This window comes from Fusarium sambucinum, chromosome II, assembly GCF_050947815.1.
Source record: "Fusarium sambucinum isolate potato_lamoka chromosome II, whole genome shotgun sequence".
Taxonomy (NCBI): domain Eukaryota; kingdom Fungi; phylum Ascomycota; class Sordariomycetes; order Hypocreales; family Nectriaceae; genus Fusarium; species Fusarium sambucinum.
The window spans coordinates 4,046,768-4,072,079 of record NC_139293.1 but is presented as its reverse complement, the minus strand read 5'-3'; the positions used below and the strand labels follow the sequence as shown (position 1 = coordinate 4,072,079).

At 47.9% G+C, this 25,312-nt stretch overlaps 11 protein-coding genes across 11 annotated transcripts; 6 read left to right on the top strand and 5 right to left on the bottom strand.

Annotated features, from left to right (window-relative positions):
- Positions 1 to 94: 94 nt before the first annotated feature.
- Positions 95 to 447, top strand: FSST1_008250 (uncharacterized protein; the record flags this gene model as incomplete). The annotated part of the gene is made up of 2 exons (XM_083225114.1): positions 95 to 223; positions 271 to 447. 2 exons carry the CDS (start codon positions 95 to 97, stop codon positions 445 to 447), a joined length of 306 nt encoding a protein of 101 aa, XP_083084211.1.
- A 204-nt stretch (positions 448 to 651) lies between these two features.
- FSST1_008249 (DUF4267 domain-containing protein) lies at positions 652 to 1,140 on the bottom strand (the record flags this gene model as incomplete). Its single annotated transcript, XM_083225113.1, has 1 exon — positions 652 to 1,140. The coding sequence occupies one exon, from the start codon at positions 1,138 to 1,140 to the stop codon at positions 652 to 654; it is 489 nt and encodes a 162-aa protein (XP_083084210.1).
- A 1,505-nt stretch (positions 1,141 to 2,645) lies between these two features.
- Positions 2,646 to 4,272, top strand: FSST1_008248 (C-type lectin protein; the record flags this gene model as incomplete). Its single annotated transcript, XM_083225112.1, has 5 exons — positions 2,646 to 2,854; positions 2,905 to 3,176; positions 3,227 to 4,012; positions 4,071 to 4,152; positions 4,203 to 4,272. The coding sequence occupies 5 exons, from the start codon at positions 2,646 to 2,648 to the stop codon at positions 4,270 to 4,272; spliced, it is 1,419 nt and encodes a 472-aa protein (XP_083084209.1).
- Positions 4,273 to 4,731: 459 nt separating this feature from the next.
- On the top strand, positions 4,732 to 5,262 carry FSST1_008247 (Calycin-like protein; the record flags this gene model as incomplete). Its single annotated transcript, XM_083225111.1, has 1 exon — positions 4,732 to 5,262. One exon carries the CDS (start codon positions 4,732 to 4,734, stop codon positions 5,260 to 5,262), a length of 531 nt encoding a protein of 176 aa, XP_083084208.1.
- A 2,847-nt stretch (positions 5,263 to 8,109) lies between these two features.
- Positions 8,110 to 9,926, top strand: FSST1_008246 (general substrate transporter; the record flags this gene model as incomplete). Its single annotated transcript, XM_083225110.1, has 4 exons — positions 8,110 to 8,139; positions 8,198 to 8,429; positions 8,489 to 9,735; positions 9,792 to 9,926. The coding sequence occupies 4 exons, from the start codon at positions 8,110 to 8,112 to the stop codon at positions 9,924 to 9,926; spliced, it is 1,644 nt and encodes a 547-aa protein (XP_083084207.1).
- An 810-nt stretch (positions 9,927 to 10,736) lies between these two features.
- On the bottom strand, positions 10,737 to 12,205 carry FSST1_008245 (amidase; the record flags this gene model as incomplete). Its single annotated transcript, XM_083225109.1, has 4 exons — positions 10,737 to 10,907; positions 10,953 to 11,746; positions 11,796 to 11,897; positions 11,956 to 12,205. The coding sequence occupies 4 exons, from the start codon at positions 12,203 to 12,205 to the stop codon at positions 10,737 to 10,739; spliced, it is 1,317 nt and encodes a 438-aa protein (XP_083084206.1).
- Positions 12,206 to 12,432: 227 nt separating this feature from the next.
- Positions 12,433 to 13,291, bottom strand: FSST1_008244 (SDR family NAD(P)-dependent oxidoreductase; the record flags this gene model as incomplete). Its single annotated transcript, XM_083225108.1, has 2 exons — positions 12,433 to 12,728; positions 12,781 to 13,291. 2 exons carry the CDS (start codon positions 13,289 to 13,291, stop codon positions 12,433 to 12,435), a joined length of 807 nt encoding a protein of 268 aa, XP_083084205.1.
- Positions 13,292 to 13,549: 258 nt separating this feature from the next.
- On the bottom strand, positions 13,550 to 16,279 carry FSST1_008243 (OPT oligopeptide transporter protein-domain-containing protein; the record flags this gene model as incomplete). Its single annotated transcript, XM_083225107.1, has 8 exons — positions 13,550 to 13,888; positions 13,939 to 14,228; positions 14,279 to 14,456; positions 14,513 to 14,776; positions 14,825 to 15,106; positions 15,152 to 15,268; positions 15,324 to 15,884; positions 15,941 to 16,279. 8 exons carry the CDS (start codon positions 16,277 to 16,279, stop codon positions 13,550 to 13,552), a joined length of 2,370 nt encoding a protein of 789 aa, XP_083084204.1.
- Positions 16,280 to 20,740: 4,461 nt separating this feature from the next.
- On the top strand, positions 20,741 to 22,331 carry FSST1_008242 (uncharacterized protein; the record flags this gene model as incomplete). Its single annotated transcript, XM_083225105.1, has 3 exons — positions 20,741 to 21,025; positions 21,080 to 21,488; positions 21,541 to 22,331. The coding sequence occupies 3 exons, from the start codon at positions 20,741 to 20,743 to the stop codon at positions 22,329 to 22,331; spliced, it is 1,485 nt and encodes a 494-aa protein (XP_083084203.1).
- Positions 22,332 to 23,061: 730 nt separating this feature from the next.
- On the top strand, positions 23,062 to 24,511 carry FSST1_008241 (auxin efflux carrier; the record flags this gene model as incomplete). The annotated part of the gene is made up of 4 exons (XM_083225104.1): positions 23,062 to 23,290; positions 23,347 to 24,148; positions 24,204 to 24,384; positions 24,446 to 24,511. The coding sequence occupies 4 exons, from the start codon at positions 23,062 to 23,064 to the stop codon at positions 24,509 to 24,511; spliced, it is 1,278 nt and encodes a 425-aa protein (XP_083084202.1).
- Positions 24,512 to 24,780: 269 nt separating this feature from the next.
- FSST1_008240 (DUF4267 domain-containing protein) lies at positions 24,781 to 25,158 on the bottom strand (the record flags this gene model as incomplete). The annotated part of the gene is made up of 1 exon (XM_083225103.1): positions 24,781 to 25,158. The coding sequence occupies one exon, from the start codon at positions 25,156 to 25,158 to the stop codon at positions 24,781 to 24,783; it is 378 nt and encodes a 125-aa protein (XP_083084201.1).
- Between the last annotated feature and the right edge of the window lie 154 nt (positions 25,159 to 25,312).

The following is a 25,312-nucleotide window of genomic DNA, read 5'->3' as shown; positions in this document are numbered from 1 at the left end:
TTGCCAAGAAATACTTTATTTTTAACCTTTTATTCTTTACAGAACTACCAACACAACTTCACAACACCAATCCGGATAAACCGTTTAGCACATAATGAACACGTCTGGCATCTACGAGAACGAGCGCGGCCAGGGCATGTCCCATTCTACGGGCCCTTCAAAGATTCCTGAGGGTATTGCACGACACGTTCCTAAAGGTCTTGAGGAAGCTCTGCCTGATTCTGTACGTTGTTCATCTCGACTTAATCGTATTCAAGTCTAACATTTAAGATCCACCCTACCGGTACCTTTCCTGGCCAGTCTACCGATAAATCACATGCCAAAGATAGTGATGATTCCAAGGTTCCCCAAAAGCTCCAGGAGAAATTGCCAGAGAGTGTTGAGAGAGCGGTTCCAAATGCTATTCATGACACTGGCGACACCAGTGGTGGGCATCGCAAACGTTGATGGATTGGATTTGGGTAATTCAAGTTGACGCACGGGCTATAATTGTTAAATAGTATTTATCGGCATTCAATTTGATATAGCGATTTGTTAATAACTTCTGAAGATCAAGGCAATCGGCCTGTAAAATACGGTGATGATGCATAAAGACCAGAGAGGCGAAGATGTTGTTACAAGATCCGAATGTCCACCACAAAACACATTGGCTCAAAGATACAGAAACAAACCCGTCGCGAGGATAACCACGCCAGTGACAGCGTGACTGATGCTAGCTTTGGTAGCTTTATCCTCGGCCTCTCCCTGGATGTGTTCTTGGTTTGCGAACCGCCTTGCAATAACTGCATCGCCAGCTGCAACCAGGGATCCACAGATGAAACAAATTCCCATACACTTTTTGACCACCGCCGCAGCTAACGGGCTGACTTGACAGATCGGCGAGAATTGCCAAAAAGCAAACAGACCAAGCGTGCTGAGCCCCGAGCCGATGTTGCGTAAACCATACGCGTAGATGAGCGATTTCTGGAAGGCTTCAGGATGCGATGTAGTGGCCTTTTCGGTAGATGTGTTTTGAAGACCGAAAAGACGGATTGCATTGTAGGGAGACACGAAGCTGTAAATGCCGACACTCGTGCCAGTCACTCCGAAGAGCACGGGGAGTGCCGAGATGATGGTCGTAGGGGATAAGTCCGACGACATGATATGCGAATCCATGAAATTTCGGTTGTCGGTTGAAAGGTTTGAGGGTATGTGCGAGGCCTGAGTAAGCAAGAGTTGATTGAATGGAGTTGGTCGATGAGTTGAGATGAGGCTCAAGTCGTGACGCAAAAGGTTGGGGTCAAGAAGATTAGACTTTGGATGAGCTCTCATACATGCATATGCTGCGTAAATGGCTAACTTGACGCGTACTAGACTCCGTAACCAACCATCACTAGGTATGGTAGTGCTAGTCTCTGCCATTATGTCTCAGTCACGATCCGAATTCTTCAGCTGAAGAGAGTAATGGAATCGGCTGGGACGTGTCATCCAATGACCACGATAAACAATCCAACTCCTGTTGATACATTAACCGTGGTGCAACAGGACACGGTAGCTCATGCCGTGCTTGAACACCTCAGCTCGGTGCATTGCATATACGAAGTATGACATGAGGTGGAGAAAGAAGTAATGATAATCAGTCAAAGCTAAGCAGGTAGTCATGGATCAAATCCGACAACGACAAATCAAGTCCATGCATGTACGGCTTTTTCTGTGCTAGGGATCGCAACGCTATTCACTTTGGAAAATGATATTCTTGGAGCCTGATACATACCAAATATTGCTGTAGCTTTCGAGAATTGCCAAGTGACGCCGGGTGACTGTCATTTATAGTGTTTTGGATCTTGTTCCGCAACCCCGGAATCGTTCAAAGTATTTCGTAACGCCATGAAGCTAGGTTAAGAATCCTTGGCTCCTCAGCTCATTGTTCCCGAAACGCAGGTGACTTCTCACTGTATTTCTCCTTGCTAGGTTATGGACTGCCGATGAAGATTCTGATTGGATTCACGAAACTATCGACAAGCAGGGCGAGCAGGCCGTATAATGATGAAGTGGCACATTGGTAACAGTAGATTGAGGAATAGTATGACGAGCTAACCAGTTTCTTGTAATTGGTCGGCGGTCAGAAGCCTGGGACAAGTTGCTTCGATTCCCCATAAAGGAATCACTTCAAATGACCTGTCCAGGCACAGTAATACACGTAGATAATGTCTGTCAGATTGCATCTGTTATCAGGATCCTTGTCTGACCAGTGGACCGTTCCAAAACCGAGTTGCACAAATGATTAGCCCTTGACTGATACGCCAGACTGTATCCAGCCTAGTAGCGTGCCGTCTCTTGGAACTCGGATTATCGCCGACGAGCCGGCATGCATTTAACCACCCGTGCAACAGATGGCCGTTCGTGTCATTCATGAGCTCAGATTGCCTCCCGAGTAGGAAAATGTACATAGGGATTACGGAGGTATTTGAACATGACCATTGTTTGTGCAATAACTATATGCAAATTTGTAGAACGATGGATTGTTTCTCCGGGCCTGAGACATGATGACGTCGAGGTACGCCAGTAGTCCGACTTTAGTTTTGTGTTATTTTTATATCCACGAGACAGCTGCTGTTGTCCCTTCTCAATCACAAACCCCCATCTTGATTGCAACTTTATACAAAATGACAATTGATACGAAAAACCCCTATGCTTTCCCCTTGCAACCAGAGCAATATGCTCCAGCTCCCGTCCCTTCGTTAGCAGAATGGAAGCAGCTCTGGCAGGTCTGGGAACTTGTTACTACCAAGATGATACGCCCAGAGGCATTGATGGAACAGCCTATTCCTTTGAGAAACCCACTGTTGTTCTACCTTGGCCATATACCTACGTTGTGAGATTCCTTGTCCTTTGATCAGTCTCTGTACTAACAACGCACCAAAGTGAAGACATCCATCTAACAAGAGCGACCAAGGGCAAACCAACTGAACCAGCTTATTATCATCAGATATTTGAGCGCGGTATAGATCCCGACGTTGACGACCCTTCCAAGTGTCACGATCATAGTGAACTTCCAGACGTGTTCCCCAAGTTGGAAGATATCCTGCACTATCGTGAGCGCGTGAAGAGGCGAATCGCATCCCTCTACGACAATGGGAGAGCTTATTCAGATCGGTGCATAGGACGCGCTCTTTGGATAGGATTCGAACACGAAGGTAGATATCCCCAGGTCTGTTATTAACCTCTCGAAAACTAAAAGTAACAGGCCTTCACGCTGAGACATTTCTCTTCATGACAATCCAGAGTCAGAATATTTTGCCTCCTCCAGATATACCTAAACCTGATTTTGCAAAGCTTGCAAAGGCGGCTGCTTCGCGACGAATCGAGAACCCTTGGTTCAAAATTCCTGCACAGGAATTCACCATAGGCTTCCACGACCCTGAAAGTGATGAGGGTCTAGATCGATTCTTTGCGTGGGACAACGAACGCGAACCATACAAAGTCCGAGTCCTGCAACTCGAAGCACAAGGTCGACCGGTGAGCAACGGTGAGTACGCAAGACATTTGTTCAACGTTGAACAGTTGCAAATCCCAGCAACGTGGCACAAGACACGCAATGCTGGAGAGGATGAAGATTTCACCACGTTCATCGCCCGTCACAGCGTCAAAACCGTTTGGGGTCCAATCCCTCTGGCTCAAGCACTGGACTGGCCTGTAATGGCCTCTTTTGACGAGGTCAAACGATACGCTCAGTGGGCTGGAGGTCGTCTGCCGACGCTTCATGAATTACGTAGTATCCACGAATATGTTGAGCGTGGAAGGAAGGCACCTGAGAGTCAAGTCAATCATCAGTTTCACACAGACCCTCGAGCCATCTTTGTTGATTTGGCAGAAACGAATTCTGGATTTCGAAACTTCAATCCAACAGGCGTCACGCACAAGGACTATCTTTGCGGATTAGGTGACACTGGAGGGGCAGCTGAATGGACGGGATCTTTGTTTGAGCCGCAGCCTGGATTCAAGCCAATGGATATTTATCCCGGTTACAGTGGTGAGTCCTGTACATCAGCGCTTAGCAGATGGATATTGCTGACAATATGATGATGTAGCCGACTTTATGGATGAGAAGCATATAGCAGTAGTTGGAGGAAGCTGGGCGCTGCAACCACGTATTGCTGGTCGAAAGAGCTTGTGAGATTACCTTTTTGTGCTATGTACTGTTCGGTCACTAACTTTTGCAGCTTGAACTGGTGGCAGACAAAGTATCTCTGGCCATGGGTGACATTCCGTCTTGTACGAGACGTTGAGTAAGAGTGTATACCACTAGATGGTCTGAATGATGTTGTTTCTGAGGTAATTCTTTCGTGTTCTTTGCTGTCCTACCGAGATCGATTGCCGAAAGGTCATGGCGAAATATGCGGTGGATTTGTGGATGTTTTGTTAGTCCCGTGTGACATCATACGACTAGCAATTGAGTTTGAGTTGAAAAGTAGATCGTATGGATTTTCGGATATACATGTTGTCAACTCGATCTATGCTTCCTATTGATCCATGACCGTGTTTTAGTGGCACCTTTCAGTCCGCTCGATCCGAGAGAATGGGTGATGATGTGACTGGGATATATTTGCACCACGACAATCAAGCCACTTACGCGACATGATTTCTTTTTAACCGTGTATAAGAACTCACAAACGCCTTTTTTCAATATAGTTGTACAACACATCCTAAATCATATCACAATCAAGCATTCTAATATTAAGAAACTTCGTCATGTCGCTGCCCAGATATCAGACAAATACGCCTCTGCATCCCACCTTCAAGGACGACATCCTCAACACACATCTTGTCTACGATTACGACGCCACAGACGCAGAGGGTAACCCTGAAAAATGGCGCTATGAAATCTGGTTTTTCTCCGACGACCGCGTTGTCTACGCCATTCATGGAGGTCCCATGGCCGGCCGAATCAACTACCAGACCGTCGCCTACCAGTGTATCCGTCCAGGAGAGCTATGGCAGATCAACTGGCTAGAAGAGACTGGAACCATTGTTTCTCTGGTGTACGACATCACCAACAAAACCATTAGCGGAATGCTAGGCTTCTCCAAGGGCCATTGGGAACATGCGGAGGATGCTCATGGTGATAAGCGAAACCCTAAGGATTTCAACAGATGGAAGGAGCTTGCTTCCATTGGAAAGCAGACAGAGAGGTTTATCCTGACGGAGCAGGCTAAAATTATTGAGGTTTTCAAGGGGCAGGGTGACCTGAAGCCCATTAAAGAGTCGGATCCGACATTCTGATCCCCTCCTTGGGATCTTTCTAGATGAATCAGATGAATAGACGATGGCGTATATTTAGATGTCGAACTGAATAGATATTGTACTATCCGTAGTTTTGCCAGTCCTAGATCAGGGATGTTACTTTCATGGTTCCTCGCTTCATCGCTTGGTTGCCTGTGTACCTTGTATTTTCACCGGAACTGTAGCTTAAATCTGAGGAGAACCCATTGTTGGTCTTGGCATAATGTCCTCAGGCCACATGTGTCAAAATTGACCAAAAGCGAGAGTGTGAAATGCTTACAATAGTTATGTTATGGGTTGTTGTATCGTTCTTTTGTTGATGACCCTTCACGGCGGGAACCTTGACTTGTACTTGGCCACGCTGGAACCCTGCGCCGTGTATTACATTGCTTGGCATTACTCGTCGATCATGTCTATACAGTGGCGAACAATTCGTTTTGCGTTGATTATCTTTCTGTATTGTGACTTTGCGGTGGGAAGGACAAGTTGATACCTAGGCGCCAAGGCCTTATTCTGGAGTTGATCAGCTACGCTGCATGCCTCCGCGACTAAGAGCTGCATAACTTCACACCATTAACACACTTGATCTCCTTGAAAAGTCTTACTTGAGACGCTCGAAGCTGTGATCGACACGGTAAGGCCGGCATCACGAGCTTGGCCTTGGATTAAGCTTATGCCCAGATGTTACTACCATCGTACGACCTCGTTGACACCAATCCCGCTATACTCTGTATGGCTTGAGTGATTCAAATGCACAGAGACTTTGGAGTGTGACAGATTGAACGAGCCAGGATACAAGTTTTAAAAGACGAGTCTGGAAGGGGATGGCGAAAGCCGAGAGAAAACGTATTGCAGCCTGGCATACATCGGAGATCACCTGGGGAATGAACACAAGAGAAAATTTAAGATGACAGAATCGTACCATCGCGTGATCTGAAATGTCAATGACAGGAGAGCCTTTTCCAAAAAGAGGTTAACGAAACGAACTACATGACAATGATTCACTTTCTACTTCTGGCATTGGCCAAGCAGGCCAAGAGAGACAGACTCCACGGGATATCGGCCCAGACTCTGGGCAGACATGGCCAGCCGCAGTGCTGGGTCACCGAAATATGTTAACCCTAACCCACAGCTAACAAGGTACGTCTAATCAATTCCGGAAGATATTGGCCGAAGAAAGCCTTGTATGCACTTGGGACAAAATATTGGTGCAAAAGACGGAATGCTTTTCCATACCGCCGGCCACTGACTCGTTTGATGGCCGTCACAAGAGCTAGTCAAAGGTGCCGCTGCCATAACCTGTAAAACAAAAACGCAGATTGCCTCCTCAGCCGCAGGATTGTTAGCCACATTGAGCCCGAGACATTTCAACTGTCTCCTGAAGGATGGTTTGACAAGGGTCGGAGATTGGTTCACGAGGTCTCTTGGTGCATGTCCATCGTAGAAGTAGATCTTGGCAGGCAGAGAGAGCCCATGTCTTGCACTATTGATTCTATTGCTGTACCCCAGATGGGGAAGAGAGGGCCACAGGAAATGAGGAGCCCGATCCCGCCTTTTCCGCAACTTTCTTTTCTTGTTGCGAATTCTTGCCAGGGGCTTTTGAGTCTGGGGGCCCGGAGTAATCGGGCTGTTGACCCGGACCCGAGGACGCTATTCGTGGAGAATTGGATCTGGGGATGCGGGGGAAGTAAGCATGTTTTAAACTTAACGAGAATGGAATAAGGTGACCTAGTACGTACCTTGGAGTGAGAGTGTCAAGACTGACGATACTGACATTTTGGCTGAGATATTTGAGGAGTATCTCGTAGTAGTATTATCCGAAGCCGTTGCCAGAGTTAATGCGCTCCTTAGTGAAAAGAACACAGCTGTTGAACCATCAGCACTTTCTTTCCAATTGGGACAAATTTCGACCAGAAGGAAAAGCAAGGATCTCAGCCAATCGTATTTCGGTAACGCGGGCCGCATAGCTTACTAGCTTGAAGCAAAATAATCCCCCTCGCGGTCTTACCTCGTTCTTACTAGCAAAGCAACGAGGTAGCAGCACATGTCGCGGCCGCGCCTAACGAGCGCCAGTGCCAGCATTGCACAGCAAAATGAATCGATTGATCGGTTTGTGGCGTAGTGAGTCGACACAGGTTTAGAGAAAAGGCATGAGAACAGATGTATGGCATTACGGACCAAGAAGCCGAAGAAAAGTCACAGTCATGAGTTTCTGGAGAGATCAAGTTAAGCGCCGCTGGCCACTTGGCGCACATGGCTGATGCTTGTGGCCATCCAAGAACCAATCACCCAAGACAACACATTGTGTTTTCTGCTCTGTCGGGCTGACACCGAATTCTGGATTCCCATCCCCCTCCCTTTCCACAAAGGGCCAAGTAACCCCAGACTGCAACAGACTCTATGGCCCTACCAGGGATGGATGGCACTTGGCCGTTTCTTGTCAGATCAATCAAGCTCACTACCTGGCTTGTGTACCGCTCGATCGGTCGCTCCCATCAGCTGTCGGAACCTTGGCCGTCGATCCGCCTGCCTGAGCAAGACACTCTGCTAGCCAGCAAACACTCGCCTGTTCGAGATCTTTGTGGTTGTGGCGGATCGGGAGACAGTCTCCGTCTGTCCATCCATTTGCAGTAGTTCCACGGAGCTGCCAGACATGATGCACCAGCCTTTGCAAAAACCACCATCACCCCAGCTCCTGAACATTGTCTTGAAGTTGTTATATATATCCCTTGCTCCATCTCAATCTCTGAAGTTTTGTTTCCAGTCCAGAGCATCAGCCAATCTCACCTTTGAGGAACAGACATTAAGCTCAACAGTCAACAGATCCAGTGTTGAGATACCAACACCATGGCGTCCGATTCCATCCACGAGAAGGATGTACGTCCCTTCGTCTTCCCAAACAGCCCAATTGAGCACCGCTAACATCCTACTCTAGCCCAAGCATGAGGTAGTCATCGTCAAGACGGCCATTGGAGATGAAGCGTTCCAGCAGGCTATGATCAAGGAGCCTCCACCAAAGCTGGCTGCACCCATCCTCATCTTCGCTAGCATGGTCGCTTTCTGCTGCTCTACTGCCAACGGTTACGATGGTTCTCTGTTCGGAACTCTTCTTTCCACTGATGACTTCAAGAAGTTCTTTGGTGTCGACAACAAGGGTATTGAAGCTGGTGCGTCGACTCAATCCATTTTGATCCCTGCACATGATCACAGTATTGACATCTGATAGGTATCGTCACTTCCATGTATCAAATCGGCTCTGTCGTCGCCATTCCCCTCGTTGGACCCAGTATCGATACTTGGGGTCGCCGTGCCGGTATGACCATTGGTGCTTGGATCATCATCATCGGTGTCGTTATTCAGCTTGCTTGTTACACCAATGCAAGCGTTGGTCAATTCATGGCTGGTCGCTTCTTCCTCGGTTTCGGTGTCTCAATCGCCGCCGCTGCTGGTCCCACATACGTCGTTGAAGTCTCCCATCCTGCTCACCGTGGTATCATCACTGGTCTCTACAACGTCATGTGGCCTGTTGGTGCCCTTGTTGCTAGCAGTGCTGTTCGTGGCGGTTGGAACTACGAGGGAACCAACACCTCTTGGATGATCCCCGTTGGTCTCCAGCTCATGTTTCCTTGCGTCATCGGCTTCTGCGCCATGCTTCTTCCTGAGTCTCCTCGATGGCTGTACACCCACGGACAGCAAGAGCTCGCCAAGAAGAACCTCACCAACCTCCACGGCCACGGTAACCCTGAGAGTGAATGGGTTAAGCTTCAGCTCCACGAGTACGAGGAGCATCTTGAGATGGACGGCAGTGACAAGCGATGGTGGGACTACCGGGCTCTTTTCAAGACACGTGCTGCCTTTTACCGACTCACCTGCAACTGTCTCGTTTCGCTCTTTGGACAGTGGGCCGGTAACAGTATCGTCTCTTACTACCTCAGCGCTTTCCTCGACACTGCCGGTATTAAGGATGGCCGACAACAAAACGACGTCGCTATGGGAATGAACGCCGTTCAGATCGCCTTTGCTGCCCTTGGTGCCACCTTCACCGATACTGTTGGTCGTCGTCCCATGTTGATTATCGTCAACATCGTTTGTGCTTTCTGCTGGATCGGCGTCACTGTCCCTGCCTCCATCGCCAACATCACTGATCTCGACAACAAGGACCAAATCGATGCTGTCACCCCACCAGTCAGTAAGGCCATCCTCGCCTGGGTTTATCTCTTCCAGATCTTCTACTCCGTCGGCTGGACTCCCCTTCAGGCTCTCTACCCAGTCGAGGTTCTTAGCTACGAGATGCGAGCCAAGGGTATGGCCTTCAGCTCCCTCTTCACCAACGCTGCCATGCTTGTCATGCAATTCGGTATTCCCGTCGCTCTGAAGAACATTGCCTGGAAGACCTACATTGTCTTCTGCATCTGGTGTGTCATTCAGTCTGGCATTCTCTACTTCCTCGTCCCTGAGACCAAGAACCGAACTGTAAGTTACTACCAGCCTCTTCGTAAGGCGAACTTCACTGACCATTACTCTTCTAGCTCGAGGAACTTGATTATATCTTCTCTTCCCCCAGCCCTGTCAAGGCATCTAAGCAGAAGAAGGTCTTCGAGGCCGATGCTAACGCCAACATTGTCCACATCGAGCCTGCATCTACTTCTCACGCTACGGCTTAAGCTGACGCCTTGATTTGTATTGCACATGCTTGACAGGGGGGCGGACCGATCACTCCCTTTTTAGTTTCTATAACAGCTTGAGTTCAGATTGGTTGATGGAGTATGTTAGCACATTGTAACGAGATTGCGCGCTCAGATGTTGGGTCCTAATACTACATTCTTTGTGGATAATAATACAATCTCAGTACTTACCTTTCATCCTGATATTTACCTATGAAAATATGACAATGTACGACGTCTTATGACAGACTCAGGCTCCACATGACGGGTGACACTTTCTCTGTACTTAACTGAAGTAGGGTGGGAATAAATGTCATCGCCGGGTGGATGGAGGCGTTTATATGTGCAGCTTGGTAGAGCTGCCAAAGTGGTTTGTGCCAAGTGGCTGTGTCAATGACAGGTCATCGCTAGGGTTATTGAGAAACCCTATTCTGCACCCAGAAGACCATCACCGAAAGCCAAGACATGAGCTATGTATTCGCCCACCAGTCAATATTGTCGGGCCATGATAAAACGAACCAAGACTCTCAGGGTAAATGGAATTCTTCCCTGTTGATATCGCAGAGGAGACTTCCTAGTAGACTAAGCACGTGAAGGTCAGCTAGGCTCTGGAAGAGATTCTTTCAATCCAATTTCGAGCAACATCTTTCCAATACTGACCTTGTACCCGGGAACATGTATTCGCTTCACTATTGAGTCATTATCTTAGCTCTCAATGCGTAAACAGACTTCGTTTTCTATTGTATACTGCTGGAATCCACGATAGGTCTCAACTGTCTATTTTATACTAGCCCAAGCTAAGAGGAATCTTCAACCAGAACTTGGAATCCATCCCCCTTCTTTCTCGAAAAGCCGACCGACGACTTCGCTCACTTTGAGCAGATGACGATCACGAAGTCTCGCTGTTATCAACGAAAGGCCAACTGGCATATCATTCCTGCCTCGAAATCCTGGGATATTGACTACCGGTGTGTGTAAGGCCTTATATTATCAGTATAACTCTCTCCAGATATGGATCTCACTTACAGTCCAAGGTGATGCAAAAATGGGACTACCTGTGTTTCCAAGTCCCTCTGGAGCCTCACCAAGTACACTCGGCGCCAGAACTGCCACATATTCATCGGCGATCTTATCGAAACGTGGCCGCAAGGCCGAGAGCCCATCATATGCATCAAGTTGTGATCTGCGCGAGATGTTGTTTCGTTCATCCACTCCTCTGGCCAATACCTGATCAATCTGTTCTCTGGCCTGGTTATATTCAGGCAAGAGACTTGTCGCTCCTTCAAGACGTACAATTGTGTCATGCCACTCCACAACCTTCTCAAAGTCCGGGCCTAGGTTGAGTTCTTCTACTTGCGCACCGTGAGCGTTGAGCAACTCTACCGCTTTCTCCATAGCCGTGATAGTGCCTTCACCGGCCAAATGCCACTGGAATGGCATGTATACAGCAAATTTGGAGCCTGCTAGTTCTTTGAACGAAGAGTCTTCGTCATCGTGCAACGAGAATGCATCGGCGATCAACTCAAAGTCTGAAACACTACGAGCGAAGAACCCGATTGTATCAACGGTAGGGGAACAGAACTTTTGACCTTCACGTGTGATAGTATGCCAGGTAGGCTTGAAGCCATAAACACCGTTAAAAGACGCTGGCCGGACGATGGAACCTTTTGTCTGAGATCCCAACGCTATGGGAATTTGGAAATCTGCTACTGCGGCTCCGGACCCTGCAGATGAACCTCCCGGCGTACGTGTGGTACTGTGAGCGTTGCGAGTGGCTGGTCCGATGAAGGATGCAGCGAATTCGGTAGTTGTCGTTTTACCTATCGCCTTGTTAGGAAACGGTAGCTGGGCTGTTTCTAACAAGCTTACCAAAGATAAGGCATCCTGCATGTCGGAGAACCATTACAGATCCAGCGTCGATTCTCGGATGATCGCTTTTATATATACTAGACCCATACTCGGTGGGCATATCTACTCAGGAATCAGTAGACTCTCCATGAAGAGAGATTAATTCCCAAGAAGCGTTTACCTTTCGTCAAGATAATGTCTTTGATTCCCACTGGTAGACCATGCAACGGCCCTCTCTGTTCGAAGGGAACTTCATCCAATGCTCTAGCTTGTTCCAGTACAGCATTTGAGTCAAGATACGCCCAGGCTTGAACATCTTCATTACGTTGTTTTATCCGCTCAAGAAGTGAGGATGCGTACTGTTCGACGGTAAGGTCGCCAGACTGGAGCCTCTCCAAGGCCTGAGAGGCTGAGTAGCGCCAGTACTCCATGTCGGCTCGTTTGATGATCTGGATGGTGTATCAAAACAAGAGAGTTCAAATGGCTGGACAAAGCATCTATGGATGGTGTCGACATAAGCTTCCCCGCTTTGTACTGGCAGTACTGGCTCGGATCCACTGAGATGAGGGGCGCGGCAATTGATCAGGAACATTGATACCGATAATGAGAGAGGCTCATTGAGAATAGAAATATATAGTCTTGGTTTCACTAAAACTGCTCAAGGGTCACTGCACCAGCCGCCATCAACAACATAAGAACTTCCCGTAACGGCGCTGGCTTCATCACTTCCCAAGAAAACAATCACCTTAGCTACCTCTTCGGGCTCAAGATCCCGCTGTAAGCTCTGGCCCCGCATCACCTCCTCACGATACTCGGGCGTCAGAATCTCTTCTCTCTGTCGCTGCGTCGCAATGGCCCCAGGCATGACACTGTTGATTCGGATGTTGTACTTGCCGAATTCTTTGCTCTGTGTACGCGTGAGGCCCATGATAGCGGCTTTGCAGGCACCATAAGCTTGAGAGTCGTCAGCGAAAATACCATGAAGCGAAGAGACAAACAGGCCTACCTGGAGTACCTTGAGCAGGGATACGCCAAGTGATAGAGCCAAGATTAATGATACTCCCTCTTCTTGCCTCCTTCATATCCGGTATCACAGCTTGAGTGAGAAAGAAAATATGTCGAAGGTTGGTGTTGACGTTAAAGTCCCAGTCATCCGCCGTGACATTCTCCGTGGTGAGTCTGGCTCTGTTTCCAGCGGCTGCTGCATTGTTCACCAATATGTGTATCACACCATGTTTATCCTGGACACTCTTGACAGTTTCCTGTAGTTCAGGTAGATCTGCGACGCTACACTTGTAAAATATTGGTGCTTTGATCGGGGAATCGCTATCTTTAGATCGAGAAATAACTCTGTCAATTGTTTTCTGGGCCGAGTCTTCAGCAATGTCGAGAAAGATGACTTGACAGCCCTGGAGAGAAAAGAGTTCCACGGTGGCAGAACCTATACCTTCCGCACCGCCCGTGATAAGCACTGTCTTACCCCGTAGGCTGGGATATATGGCATGAGCGGAAGTCATTGGAGTGTGGAAATAAAGGTCGGGAAGAAGTTTAGAAAATGAAGAGGGTGAAGCTTGAGTCCTCCTACAATAACGAGGCGATATTCCAGCCCCTCACCTGGTCTATGCCGTATGTACCATGTCAGCTGACCCGAGATGCATAATGCTACATCACAGTCAACTTCTTGGGACCTCAAGTTTGTTTTCAATATGTTTGAACTTATATATACTCTGAACTACCAACTGTCCGTCTCTTAAACTCTCATTGTTTAACTGCAATCATTCGGCAACAGGGCAAAGATCATAGTTGCCATTGACATTGTTCCCCCACCAGCTTGGGAAAGGATGACCAGGCCCACCAGCACCGAAGACAGCAAAGGAGAGGATGAAAAGGACAGTGAGACTTGCGCCATCAAAGGCACCTGTCACTAGGTACGAGTAGTCTCTAAAGATGCGCGGGCGGTAATTTCGAAGGTAGAACTGAACGAAGAAGCCAGAGAGCAACTGGCTGAAGATGACACAAGTTTGACTCTGGTTGTAAGGGATGTAACCAGCATACTGGATGAACTGGGCAAAGTTGATGTCGGCGACATCAAAGCTCTTGATCTTGGGGTAGAACTGTGACATGTTAGCGAGAGTCTTTGTACAAGATGAGGAGTCTTTCTTACCTTGTAGAAAATGCGATGCACAACGACCAAGCCTGCACCAACCAAGAGACCAAAAGGTACGATTTCATAGGCACCACCAATCTTATATAGGTACCCAGCCAGTGCCCATGAGGTTGCATTGGTGTTGTATGACTGCATAGTGGCGCCGCTCCAAGACGAGTTTCCGTCCCCGTCTCGAAGGAGTTCACGGTTACTTCCCACAATGCTAATCATCACAGCATAGTTGATGAAGCCACCGAGGATGGTTCCCCAGATTTGTGTAAGGAACATGACACGAGGGGGGATTTTGACTGTACTCATGAATTAGACTTGATGTAAAAAGACTGGAAAGGAGGCTCACGGTATTCTCCCATCTTGAGATCACCAGACAGGTTGACAGCATTGGAAATTACGTTGTGAGACCATGCCGCGAAGTACATATTACCCACAGGCTTTCCAGGAAGCATAAGACCAGCCAACATCTTCGAAAGGTTGTTGGTAGCAATTCCGTTGCCATACCTAGAGTAAAGAAGTGTGCTCTGAATAGTTTCAGTCAGCATGCGTGATTATTTGTCATAATGCCGATGAAACTTACGACTGGTGCAATGATGGAGCCCATCACAAGCGACACTACGTATGCCCATATAGGAAGGGTGATGTTCTCCTTGATCACAACAACAAGACCGAGAATAAAGCTACCAATAAGGATGGAAATATACCACCACCATGGCGCTTCCTTGTAGTTCTTGGCCATGTGTTCATGATGACGATCATCGTAACGACCTTCCTTTGCACTCTTGAACGCCTTCACGACGTCCTTGCCCCAGAAGAGGATGCAATGGAAGATGAGGGCACCAATCTAACATGGATTAGTCTGGGTCATAAGAATAACATGTTGAGAGCTTACCGCAGCATTGGCCATAAACATAGCGTAAGCAAAGGTGCCAGTCAATTTGGGAAGACCGAACTCCAACAGACGTTCTTCATTGAGGACTCCACCCTCGAAAACCTGAGCAACGGGATATGTCGTGCCGTTCTCCATCAGGAGACGAGTAGACATGAATGGAAGAGACTTGGCACCCCAGCCGTTACCGTAGTAGATAGCCACCATGACAATGTAGCAGACGAAGAATCCGACAGCCATATGAGCCTGGAGGGGTAGAGGGAGAGAGGTGTTGAAGGAGGTAATCTGCCTGAGTCAGTAAAGCCACTGTAATGTGAATTTATGACTTACATATTGCCAATCGAAAGATAGAGTGAAAAGACCGAGACCTTCATTGTTTGTAGCTCCACCAAAGATGTTGGTGAGGTGTTCAGCCTTTTCGCCGGTTGCCTTCATAGCAGCAAGACACTATTCATGATGGTCAGTAGGCTCTTAAATGATATCAACTCGCGGGGCGACATACAGGCACGGAAACCGAGTTAAGCCAGGGGAAGATATAGGCGGGAAAGAACTCGTATAGTGACATGCCAGTAAAGCTGTACCAGAAGTATCGGAGAGGCTTAGAGTTTTTGACCTCTTGCCAATGGAGGCCTTGAAGCGTTTTGACAGTAGGCAAGTTGCTCCAGAAAACAGCATCGACATGCCAAACAGCTACGGGACGCATGATACCGCAAAGGCCATAGCCAAACAACCCAATTGAGATGGTACTCAAGATGACAGTGGTGGCGCTCAAGGGCATGTCGTAGAAGAGATCCTGTGCGGCAAAAACCTGGACACTCGCGGCGGCATTAGAAGCCGACGTAGCCGTAATAGCACAGATGGCATGCTCTTTGAGACCCCAGGGACCTGGGTTGACGACTTTGATGACTTTGAGCCAGACTGGCAGGGAACCACTATTACCCTTAGCTATCCACCGAGCTTCATACTTGTCACCGCGAGGGAGAGCAAAGGCCCAAGCATTTCCGATAAAGTATGAGATGAGGACGATGAAAGTTCCTTGGATTGTGATCATAGTGGGTTTGAACTGGAGACTGATATCAGATGATGCTTGGCTATGACAGGCAAAACGGCGCAGCTTACTGTATAGATCTGGTACATCACAGCCTGGAAGCAGGCAAGACAAGAGGCAAGGAGGAGACTTCGGAAAGTCAATGCATTGTCATGATCATCTCTCATCGGGAGTAGGTGGCGAGAGGCGTCGGCACCGGTCACGATAATGACATCTTTGCTGTCGTTGTCGCTATCGTCGTGGCGATCAGCACTAGACACATCGAGAATTTCTGAGCCAAGTACTGCGTTTTTAGGAGTGTCGATGGTCTTCTCGTCGATGTTATCGGAGCTATGAACCTGGGAGACGGATGTCTCCAGGTTGTCGTCGGGGCCGTGAGGCCCCTTGGGCTCGACGTTGGTGAACGGCATGTTCGAATGGCAAACCCACCCTTGGAGAAATATCAAGGGAGTAATGGGTTCCGGAACTGGGATGAAAGCAGTGGTTCAATCGGGACTTCTACCAGTTGAGCGTCGTCGATTATATCAAGAGGGCGGCTTGCCCCAAGTTATATCTGTACCGTATGGCCGGTTTGACGGTTGGTAACACCACCTCCCCTGACAATTAGACAATGTAACGTTTGTATGTTCTGGATCGTATATCGGATACCACGGCGATAAGAATTCGCCTCCGTTCGAGACCTTATCCAGTTCCCGGGGGTTCTTTTGTGAAAGGAAGCTCTTGGCATCCCGCTTTCCGAGTATGTTAACCGGCTGTTGGTACTCAACTCTACACACAGAAATACCCGTAGCACATATGTATTGAAACATCCGTGACCTGCCCCATGAGTACTAGCCTGATATCAATTTCATGTCCGACCTTGTCGATATCGTGGAACAGTTGAAACTGGGGTATCTTGATCGGGTTTGCCGCTTGCAGTGGTTGCTAATGCGTCTATCGACTGCCCTCCTAGGAAGAGCCGCACTAGTGTGTGCCACACCCGAGCAATGAGGAATTTTTGTAAGGGTCAAGCAGCAATGTGAAGGTTACAGGTGCATGTCTATTGGCTGCAGTGTGACCAGAGTTGGACTGTGCTTGATTGCGACATGCCGAATTACCGGGGTCCCGCAACAAAAGGTCCCTCATGTGGTGCTAATTAAGAATCCCCAATTGGGTCGCATCTTTAACATCTCACGATCGAGAGACATTTACCTTGTTGTGTTGGTCGTTGATTTAGACCAACATACATCATAGCACTCTATCTGCAGGTTCCTTTGTTCATGTCCAAAAAGGCTAGGTTAAGCATGTCAGCACTCAAATGATAAGCTTCATATGACATTCCACTAACGTCCTTAGCTGAGCGCTCTATCTGATAATGTCTCAAAGTCAAGTAAAATAACAGATAGAAAGCTTAAGAATCGAAATGCGATTTTCCTTCGGTGGTCAAGAGCTGTATTCAATAGCAAGTTACATTCCTTTATTCAATACTCTACTCAATTAGAGTAGGCATTATGTACGAGCTTCAGCATCCAAACAGGGTCTATATCTGGGGATGACAGGGATGAGAGATAGCGGCGACCTTTTGCGATGCATATCCGTTGCAATCAATGGGACCTTTGAGAGTCGATACATATTGAAGGCCGAGACTTGGAGAGAAGCGCCGACGATGGATTCAAGCTTAATATTGTTGATACGACGTCGCAATCTAGTCGAAGGCCACTTGTCTTCCATTTTGGGACTTGATTGTGGGAACATCTTCTCTTATCTAGGCCTTTTTTATGCCGTCCTACCCGGATATTAGCACACGTGATCCGCTCGCACCATCGAAATTAGACCATTATTGGGAACTTTTGTTCGATAGGAATTGTTCAGTTGGTTGTTCGTCAGTAACCCTGCAAAAGGTGTCATTCAAAACTTATCCCAAAGACTCCAATAGGCTTCGGATGGCAAATGTCAATTGGAGAGGCAAATTCACATGTTGAACGATGATATGGCTGCACTAATATGTAGATCTTGTCTGATATTATTGAATTGGTTGCAGGTGTCCCATATAAACTGTCAGGAGTGTTGCCCAGCCGGGACTGGACGCCTTGCCAAGCCGGCAACGAAGCAACCTCATTAATTCATCTATTCTTGAATAATGTACTACTGCCCCCAAACATGGAGTTACTAGTTATTATACCATGTAAACTATGAATCTGGGCTTAAAATTACATCCTTAGACCTCCCAGGGCTACGGCCCTGACGCTAAAGTAATCCTCAAAGTCACACGATCAGACTGACATTATACTACAATATGTTGGAGCACTACCTAGCTCGTTCACTACGGTCTTACTGGCGTTTATTAACTGAAAACTCAAGTCTTTGACAGTCAGGTTGGGTAGCATTGCAGGATTCTTTGGGAAGTTCTAGATCTACAAAACCTAGCTAAGGGTTCAAAAGATCCTCCCCCACGAAGTCAAGGGTCGCATGTGGCGTATCCACTCAATTTATCTTGAGGTACTTGTGTCGTCTCTGATGAGCGAGATCGGATATCACACCCAGTGCCCGATGTTGTCTTCCAAATTCGGCAGGAGCTTGCATGTAACAGAGACTCACCAAGGCTCTGTTGCAAGGACTGAAGTCATTCCGCTTCTCTTGGTCAATCTAGACCATGTCGAGAACCGAAGGTTAGCTCGTTATCCATGCCTATACAGAACAGGATCTATACTCACTTCGTGACAATGCTCAAGGGGGTTGTCTAAGTATTGCCTGGGACGTCGTATCAGAAGTTCGCCACAAGAGAGGCAAATCGTCTTTCATTATACTTGAATCTTCCGCTGTGCCTCTACAGATTTTCTTCTGCCCTTGTGCTAAGTACGCTATTAATCTCTACAGTGAAGAGTCGGCACCTCACTATCAAACTATACGACAATTCCCTGTCGTCTGTCATCCTCGTTGAAGCAGCAGAGAGTATCACTGGTAAGTGTATCTTGGATCTGTCAGCGACTAGACTAGGATGTTGACTCAGCGTTGGCTCAGCGTTGGCATGGCTCTATCAGCTCTGCGCCAGATGTGTTTCTCTAGAACAAATTAGCCATCCCTCAGTACATTTACTAACATGCAGTATCAGGTTTGTGTCTTAGAAGGCATGTGGTTTACCTCTTTCAAAGGTTCAAGATGAGTTCTACAGTTACATAACCCATTAAACCCATTATGTATACCCTATGATACGATATGAATCTTCATAGAGGGATCAAGAGGAGACCTGTCATTTGATTCATTTCTAGAAAGCTATATGGTTTTAGTTTACTTGCTGATTGATCATGAATAAGAAGCTACTAACCATTTGTCAGGTTCGTGCTGCGAGAAACGAGAGGGTTTCCAATTAGAAGACTTCAAACCATGTGAATGAACTCATGGCTATTTTCGAGAATTGGTATCTGCATGCGGTTTGTTTTACTTCTGTAATAAAGCTTCAGATAAATGCAAGTTTCGAAGTCACGCTGTGTCTTTTACCTTCACTTTTAACCTATAGGCAGAACCTGCTCTCAGCTCTACACTATATATCTCAATAAACAATATTTTACGCTCTTGCCAAAGAAGCTTGATATGAATATTCAACGAGTCTAATCAGCGTCGATGTTGGGTAGTCAAACCACTCGATATTCCCGTCAGACCGAGTTAGCCTCCTAACTTTTAAACACGCAATATTACTATCGTGGCATCTGCCGCAAATACGATTCTTTTGATGTTACTCTGTTGTCGCCCCTCTGCGAATAGTACCTCGTATTATTCCGTGATTTTGAGCAGGCTTATACTTGTCTAAAACGCAGCATTATAATAAATTGAGTAGAGGGAGAATAGGGTAGTAGAATAGTGTCACGAGACAGAAAGCCAGACCCATGGTGAAATTCAACCCAAGGATCACAGTCATGGCATTTCCGCCTTGACCCTTGTATGAGTTAGCATATCTGTTAGTCAAAGCCAGTATATATAACTATGTAAGTGATGTAGCAAACTCAGCCGGTAGTCATTTCATTTGAGCTCGACGTTAAAAAGTCAGCAATTTGCCCATTCACACCCACGATTCGACGAACAATCTTGAACTTGACCGCATTGAGGTATACCGGGGCTCGACGATCCGCAGCAAATTATCGCTGACTGTTGGGCGGAGTTGCACGGACTTCTTACCAGAAGAAGCATCATTTTTCAAGGTACGAATGGGACTGTCAGCCCTGATCTCCAAGGATCAAGATGATTCCACATTTATCCTTTAGAACACCAATTGGCGGTGTCGCTTTTGGTCGGAGCTTTGCAGCTTAGCGCTGATGCGAGCTTGAGCGGGCTGTTTTGGAACTTTAAAGACCCCTGGAGGAACCAGCCGTTGCGAGGTTTGTGGTAGTACACTACCACCATCGGCTTCATTTTACTCAAAAAGTGGTTGAGTTAACTCTCAGTAAAGAAATCATGCGTAGGCTAGGGACATGTTGCAGCTATATCTTCTAGAGGCAGAATATGTAATCTCTGTCCTCAACGTCAGCAACTAACGGTTGTCCGTCCGGACTTGAGGCACAAGCGCTAGTGCCTCAGAAAGGATCAACCCCTGCGCAACGATCTCTACCAATTTTGGTCCCATCACCTGTTTGTCACCTCCCAAATTTGAGGACCGTTGCAACATGAGTTGCCAGCTTTTGAGTAAAACTCGATGGATACCCACTCCCAAAAACACAGCTCAGTTGGGCTTTCACCTGTCTGCTTTACTCAGCTTTGAAGCTCGACGTAGCGACTTGACTGCGTTCTCGTTGCTTGTTGCTCATTGATGGACACGTCTGTTTGCTAGCTCAGAGGGATTGCTCACAAAGACAAGCGCCCGGATGTCTCTATTTGCTTCTGCAAACAAATTGAACACCATGTCTCGGTCGACAATCGTATCGACATTGGCTATCGCCGGTCTTCTCGCTGAACCCGTAGTTGGTTTGGCAGGCTGGTGGACTTGGTCGCCCGACACTCTCACGCCTCATTTCGCATACCAAGACCCTGGATCTGGGAGTATTTTGCACAGTTCTTGTAACAGCAATGGCTCGGCCGCTTTCTCAACTGATAGCCCGAGCAAGTTCCCCGTTAAAGCCCAGCCAAAGGCTGCGACACCACTTGCGGTCACGGGTTGGTGGGATGACGACCTCAACACACCGATTGTAAGCTACACAGTCTAATGGTGCTGCTGCCCCAGTCCATTGCTAACAGAGCAGGCTTCAATCTTCTACCAGGCAACCGACGACTCGATCATTAATGCGTTCTTCACATGCGACAACAAAACAGGCAACTATAAGCTCGATCCCGATGGCAACGACGTTGTATCCGACCTGGCAGGCGCACCCTCTATACACGAAAAGACCGGCCTAGCGGTGACGGAGCTGGGAGACTCGGGCGGCTACCGACTATATTACCACGACGAAGACGGGCTGGTCAATCTGCTGGCGTACGACGACGATACCGATTGGCGATACGATGGGCCTGTGTCGCTCAAGAAGGCCGGTGGCATGGGGATAGCTGCTTTGCAGACAAGGGGAACGAATGTATCGGTCGCTTATCCATACGATAGCAAGAATATTGCCATCGCTCGCTTCAACAATGAGAACAAGAACAAATGGAGCTTAGGTAAGATGTATAGGACCGACGATTGTGCTCTTGTCGCTGACAATTACCTTAGAATCGTTCCCGACACCATTCGATAGCCCAGCGCCGACGAACAAAACCGACCCTTCGGATATAAGACTCGATTCCTCGGGAGGTGACTCCGTCCAGCTCTCATCGTTCGATAGCGCCGTCAACCTTGGCCTTTCTGCGACTGAGAGTCAACAGTTGTCTGTGTTCTACATAGGTGAAGATGCAGAGCTGCACGCTGCATCAAATGTTGATGGGAGTTGGGAAGAGCAGGAAACTCCTGGCAAGAAGAAATGGCCTCATGCAGATAGCGCGTCCGGACGACTGGCTGTTGTGTCGCCCTTGGAATCCGACCAGCTCTGGGTATACTATACAAGTGGAGAGAAGGTCATGGAGCTCCATAGAGACAGAAAAGGAACATGGGCCGATGCCAGGACTCCCTCTTCGAAGAGCGCTACAATCACCAACGACTCGGATGGATCTGACGGGGACGAAGACTCGAAAGACTCGGACAGTGGCTCTGGCTCTAGTGAGGATCCGACCGAAGACAGCTCATCTTCATCAACAGGCATTACAACTGGTGCAAAGGCTGGAATTGGTATCGGTGTGGGCGTCGGCGTGTTGGCTGTCGCTGCCGCTGCTTTCTTTTTCCTTCGAAGACGACGCCAGAAAGATGTTACGAACGAGGGCAAAGGTTCAGTCGGGGAACTTGCATCAAGAACTAGTTATCATGAGTTGCAGACCGAAGTGCATCAGCCACAGGAAATGCCGTTAACGACACCAACTCAAAAGTACGAGTTGCTGGGTGATACAAGACAAAGGGATGCGCAAGTGTAGATAGTTCAATTGGAATATTTTAATTTATCCTTCCAATCAAGATGTTGGAGATGTGTCAATTGAAGCTGCCAGACTACATGACGCACGGCTTGATACACTAGGTACAGAGTAGATTCCATTAGTATAGAAGGGTGGCCACTAGAACCGAGTCCACCGTAGTGGCCTAGGCCTTCTAAGGCTCAAAGGGACACTACTGTAAGACAACTGGACGTCGTGGAGTTGGCAACCTATGGTAGAGGCCGGACGCAGAAGGTTACCTTAGTAGGTAGGTAGTCTGTGTCGCTAGATTCCTTGCCATAGTAGAAGAATGACTCCCCCATCTGTCAGCCCAACGCCATCTATCTAGATCCGGATAGATCGACTCATCACAAGCCACTTCTAACCAGCCAAGCCTAAAAACAAGCTCTTGTCTGCATTCGATCCACCAATAACCCGTCTGAATTATGTCACATCCCACCCAACTCCCTGTTTCTACAAAATAACCTTAACCTGAAAACCAGTTGAAGGCGCTGTCAGTCCCGCTTTTCAAGGTACATTTGCTCCGAGAAACGTTGTCAAAGATCAAGATCACGATCATTGACGTAATGGGAAAAGAGAGAACGAACGAATTCGGGAACGTGTTTAGACAAGGACACGCGACTCTTTTCCATTTCCCTTTCCTTTTCATAGCTCAAGTCCTCACTATTTTGCTTCTCGAGGAATAACCACCACGAGACTGGAGCAAGCAAAAATGTCTAGTAGCATCAAGAGCACCTTTGTCGGCGCCATTCAGGCGTCGGCGTCTGTTTTGCTCACCATTTTCTATGGTGTTTTCGCAGGCCAGACTAAGCTTCTCTCTGTAGAGACAGGCCGACAAATCTCAAAGATTTGCATCAAAATGTTCCTACCTGCTCTGCTTATCGTCAATCTTGGTACCCAGATCGAGGCATCAAATGCATCTCTGTACCTCACCATCCTAGGTAAGCCATTAATTGAGCTTCTTCCAGGTTTCCATTTAACAAGACATCGTCTCTAGTCTGGGCTCTCGTCTACAACCTCGCCTCTATCGCCGTCGGATACGCCCTCACCAAATGCTTCAGCATGCCCAAGTGGTTCACGCCCGCCATCACCTTCAACAACACCACATCTTATCCTCTACTCTTGATCCAGTCTCTCGGTTCAGCTGGTGTTCTTTCCGCCCTCGCCAAGTCCGAGGATGACACCAGCGACAACATTATCGAACGAGCCAAGTCCTTCTTTCTTGTCTGCTCCGTCGTATCCAATATGCTCACCTTTGGCCTTGGTGGTAAGCTTCTTGGAGTTAGCGACGAGGATCCCGTCGAATCCATGGATGAAGACTTGCGCGACCGAGCTGGACATAACGACCACCGACCGACCGATAGCCAAGAACCCGACGAGCGTACATCTCTCCTCCCCGGACGTCTACCTCGATATGTGAAGAAGGCATCTCGCCATACTGCTCGAGCTCAGCATGCTATTTGGGACAAGCTGCATCCTCAAATCCAGCGTGCATTGGCACATGTCACTCAGTTTATCAGCCCTCCTACCGTCGGCGCCCTTATCGGTGTTGTTCTTGGGTTTATTCCTCCATTCAAGAAGGCCTTCTTCAACGACAGTGAGGATGGAGGTATCTTCAACTCCTGGTTGACCGTCAGTCTCAAGAATATGGGAGAGCTTTTTGTTACTTTGCAGGTCATTGTTGTCGGTATCAAGCTGGCTCACAGTCTGAGACGCATGCGACAGGGAAGTGACTCGGGTAACCTTCACTGGCTCCCTCTCTCCATGGTCGTTCTGATCCGCTTTATTATTTGGCCTGTGTAAGTTCAACCATAAGCCTGAAAGAAGAACCCAATTCTGACAAAGTGTAAACAGTCTCAGCATCCTCTTCATTCGAGTGCTCATTACCCAGACCGACGTCCTTGGCGAGGATCGTGTTCTCTGGTTCACCATGATGTTAATGCCAGCAGGACCACCTGCCATGAAATTAGTGGCCATGGCCGAGGTCGATGACGCAGATGAAAATGACAAGATGTCCATTGCCCGAGTACTCATGGTATGTGCAATGAACAACAAACGATGTTTACATTCAACGGATATGGCTAATTCTCCTACAGACCTGCTACGCAATTTCTCCTCTGCTATCAATCGCAGTGGTTGCCAGTCTCAAAGCTTGTTCTTGATCAACAAGTGTTTGACGGGATACCCGATTGTGTTATTCCGAAGATGAGTCTTTGTGTTCTGGGATATCCACTTCAAAGGCGCCTGATCGGCGTGAATAGTTGCTCAATCTTGCGACCTGATCGTTGTGACACCGAGCCATTAGCGCAAGGTATGGACTATATAGTAAACGAGATAGCCAATGCAAGTTTCCAAGTAACTTTACAGTATCCATGCTGAATAGCCATATATCTTCTTGACCAAGGAACAGACCGTTGCCACGGTCATTCTTTCATTGGCACCTGTATAGAGCCCAGAACAAGAACGTGATGGCAGCCAATATATTTCCCGCAATCTTTTCAGTCTTGTTCTCGTCTCCAATACTCCAAAGGAGTATCGCCACGCCTGCTTTGTAAAGGCCCATCAAGCCCAACAGAGTCGTGATGCCAGCAAAGGACCCGCTAGCTTGAGTGGCGAGCAACAACACGCCTACAGATAATTCCCAGAGGCCCAGCATATATATTGGCCCTGAGCTCGTGTCCTTTTTGTGGGCGATGGTGTGTCTTATGCCATTGAGCGCGTACTCGGCCTGTGGATTGGTGAACGCCATGGCGCTTCGGGCAATGCAGCCAAGGCCAAGGAGGTAGACCAGGGTTTCGGAAAGGGTCATTCTGTAGGGGGTTTGCGTCAAAGAATATGCGATTGATCCTTGTGAGTTGAGATTGTGGAAATGCAGAGCGAATGTGGATGGAAGAGAAAATCTCAGTCTGCATTGGTTTGACAAGTCTAGCCATTGCCGGGAGCTTACGTGAGATATGAGATGA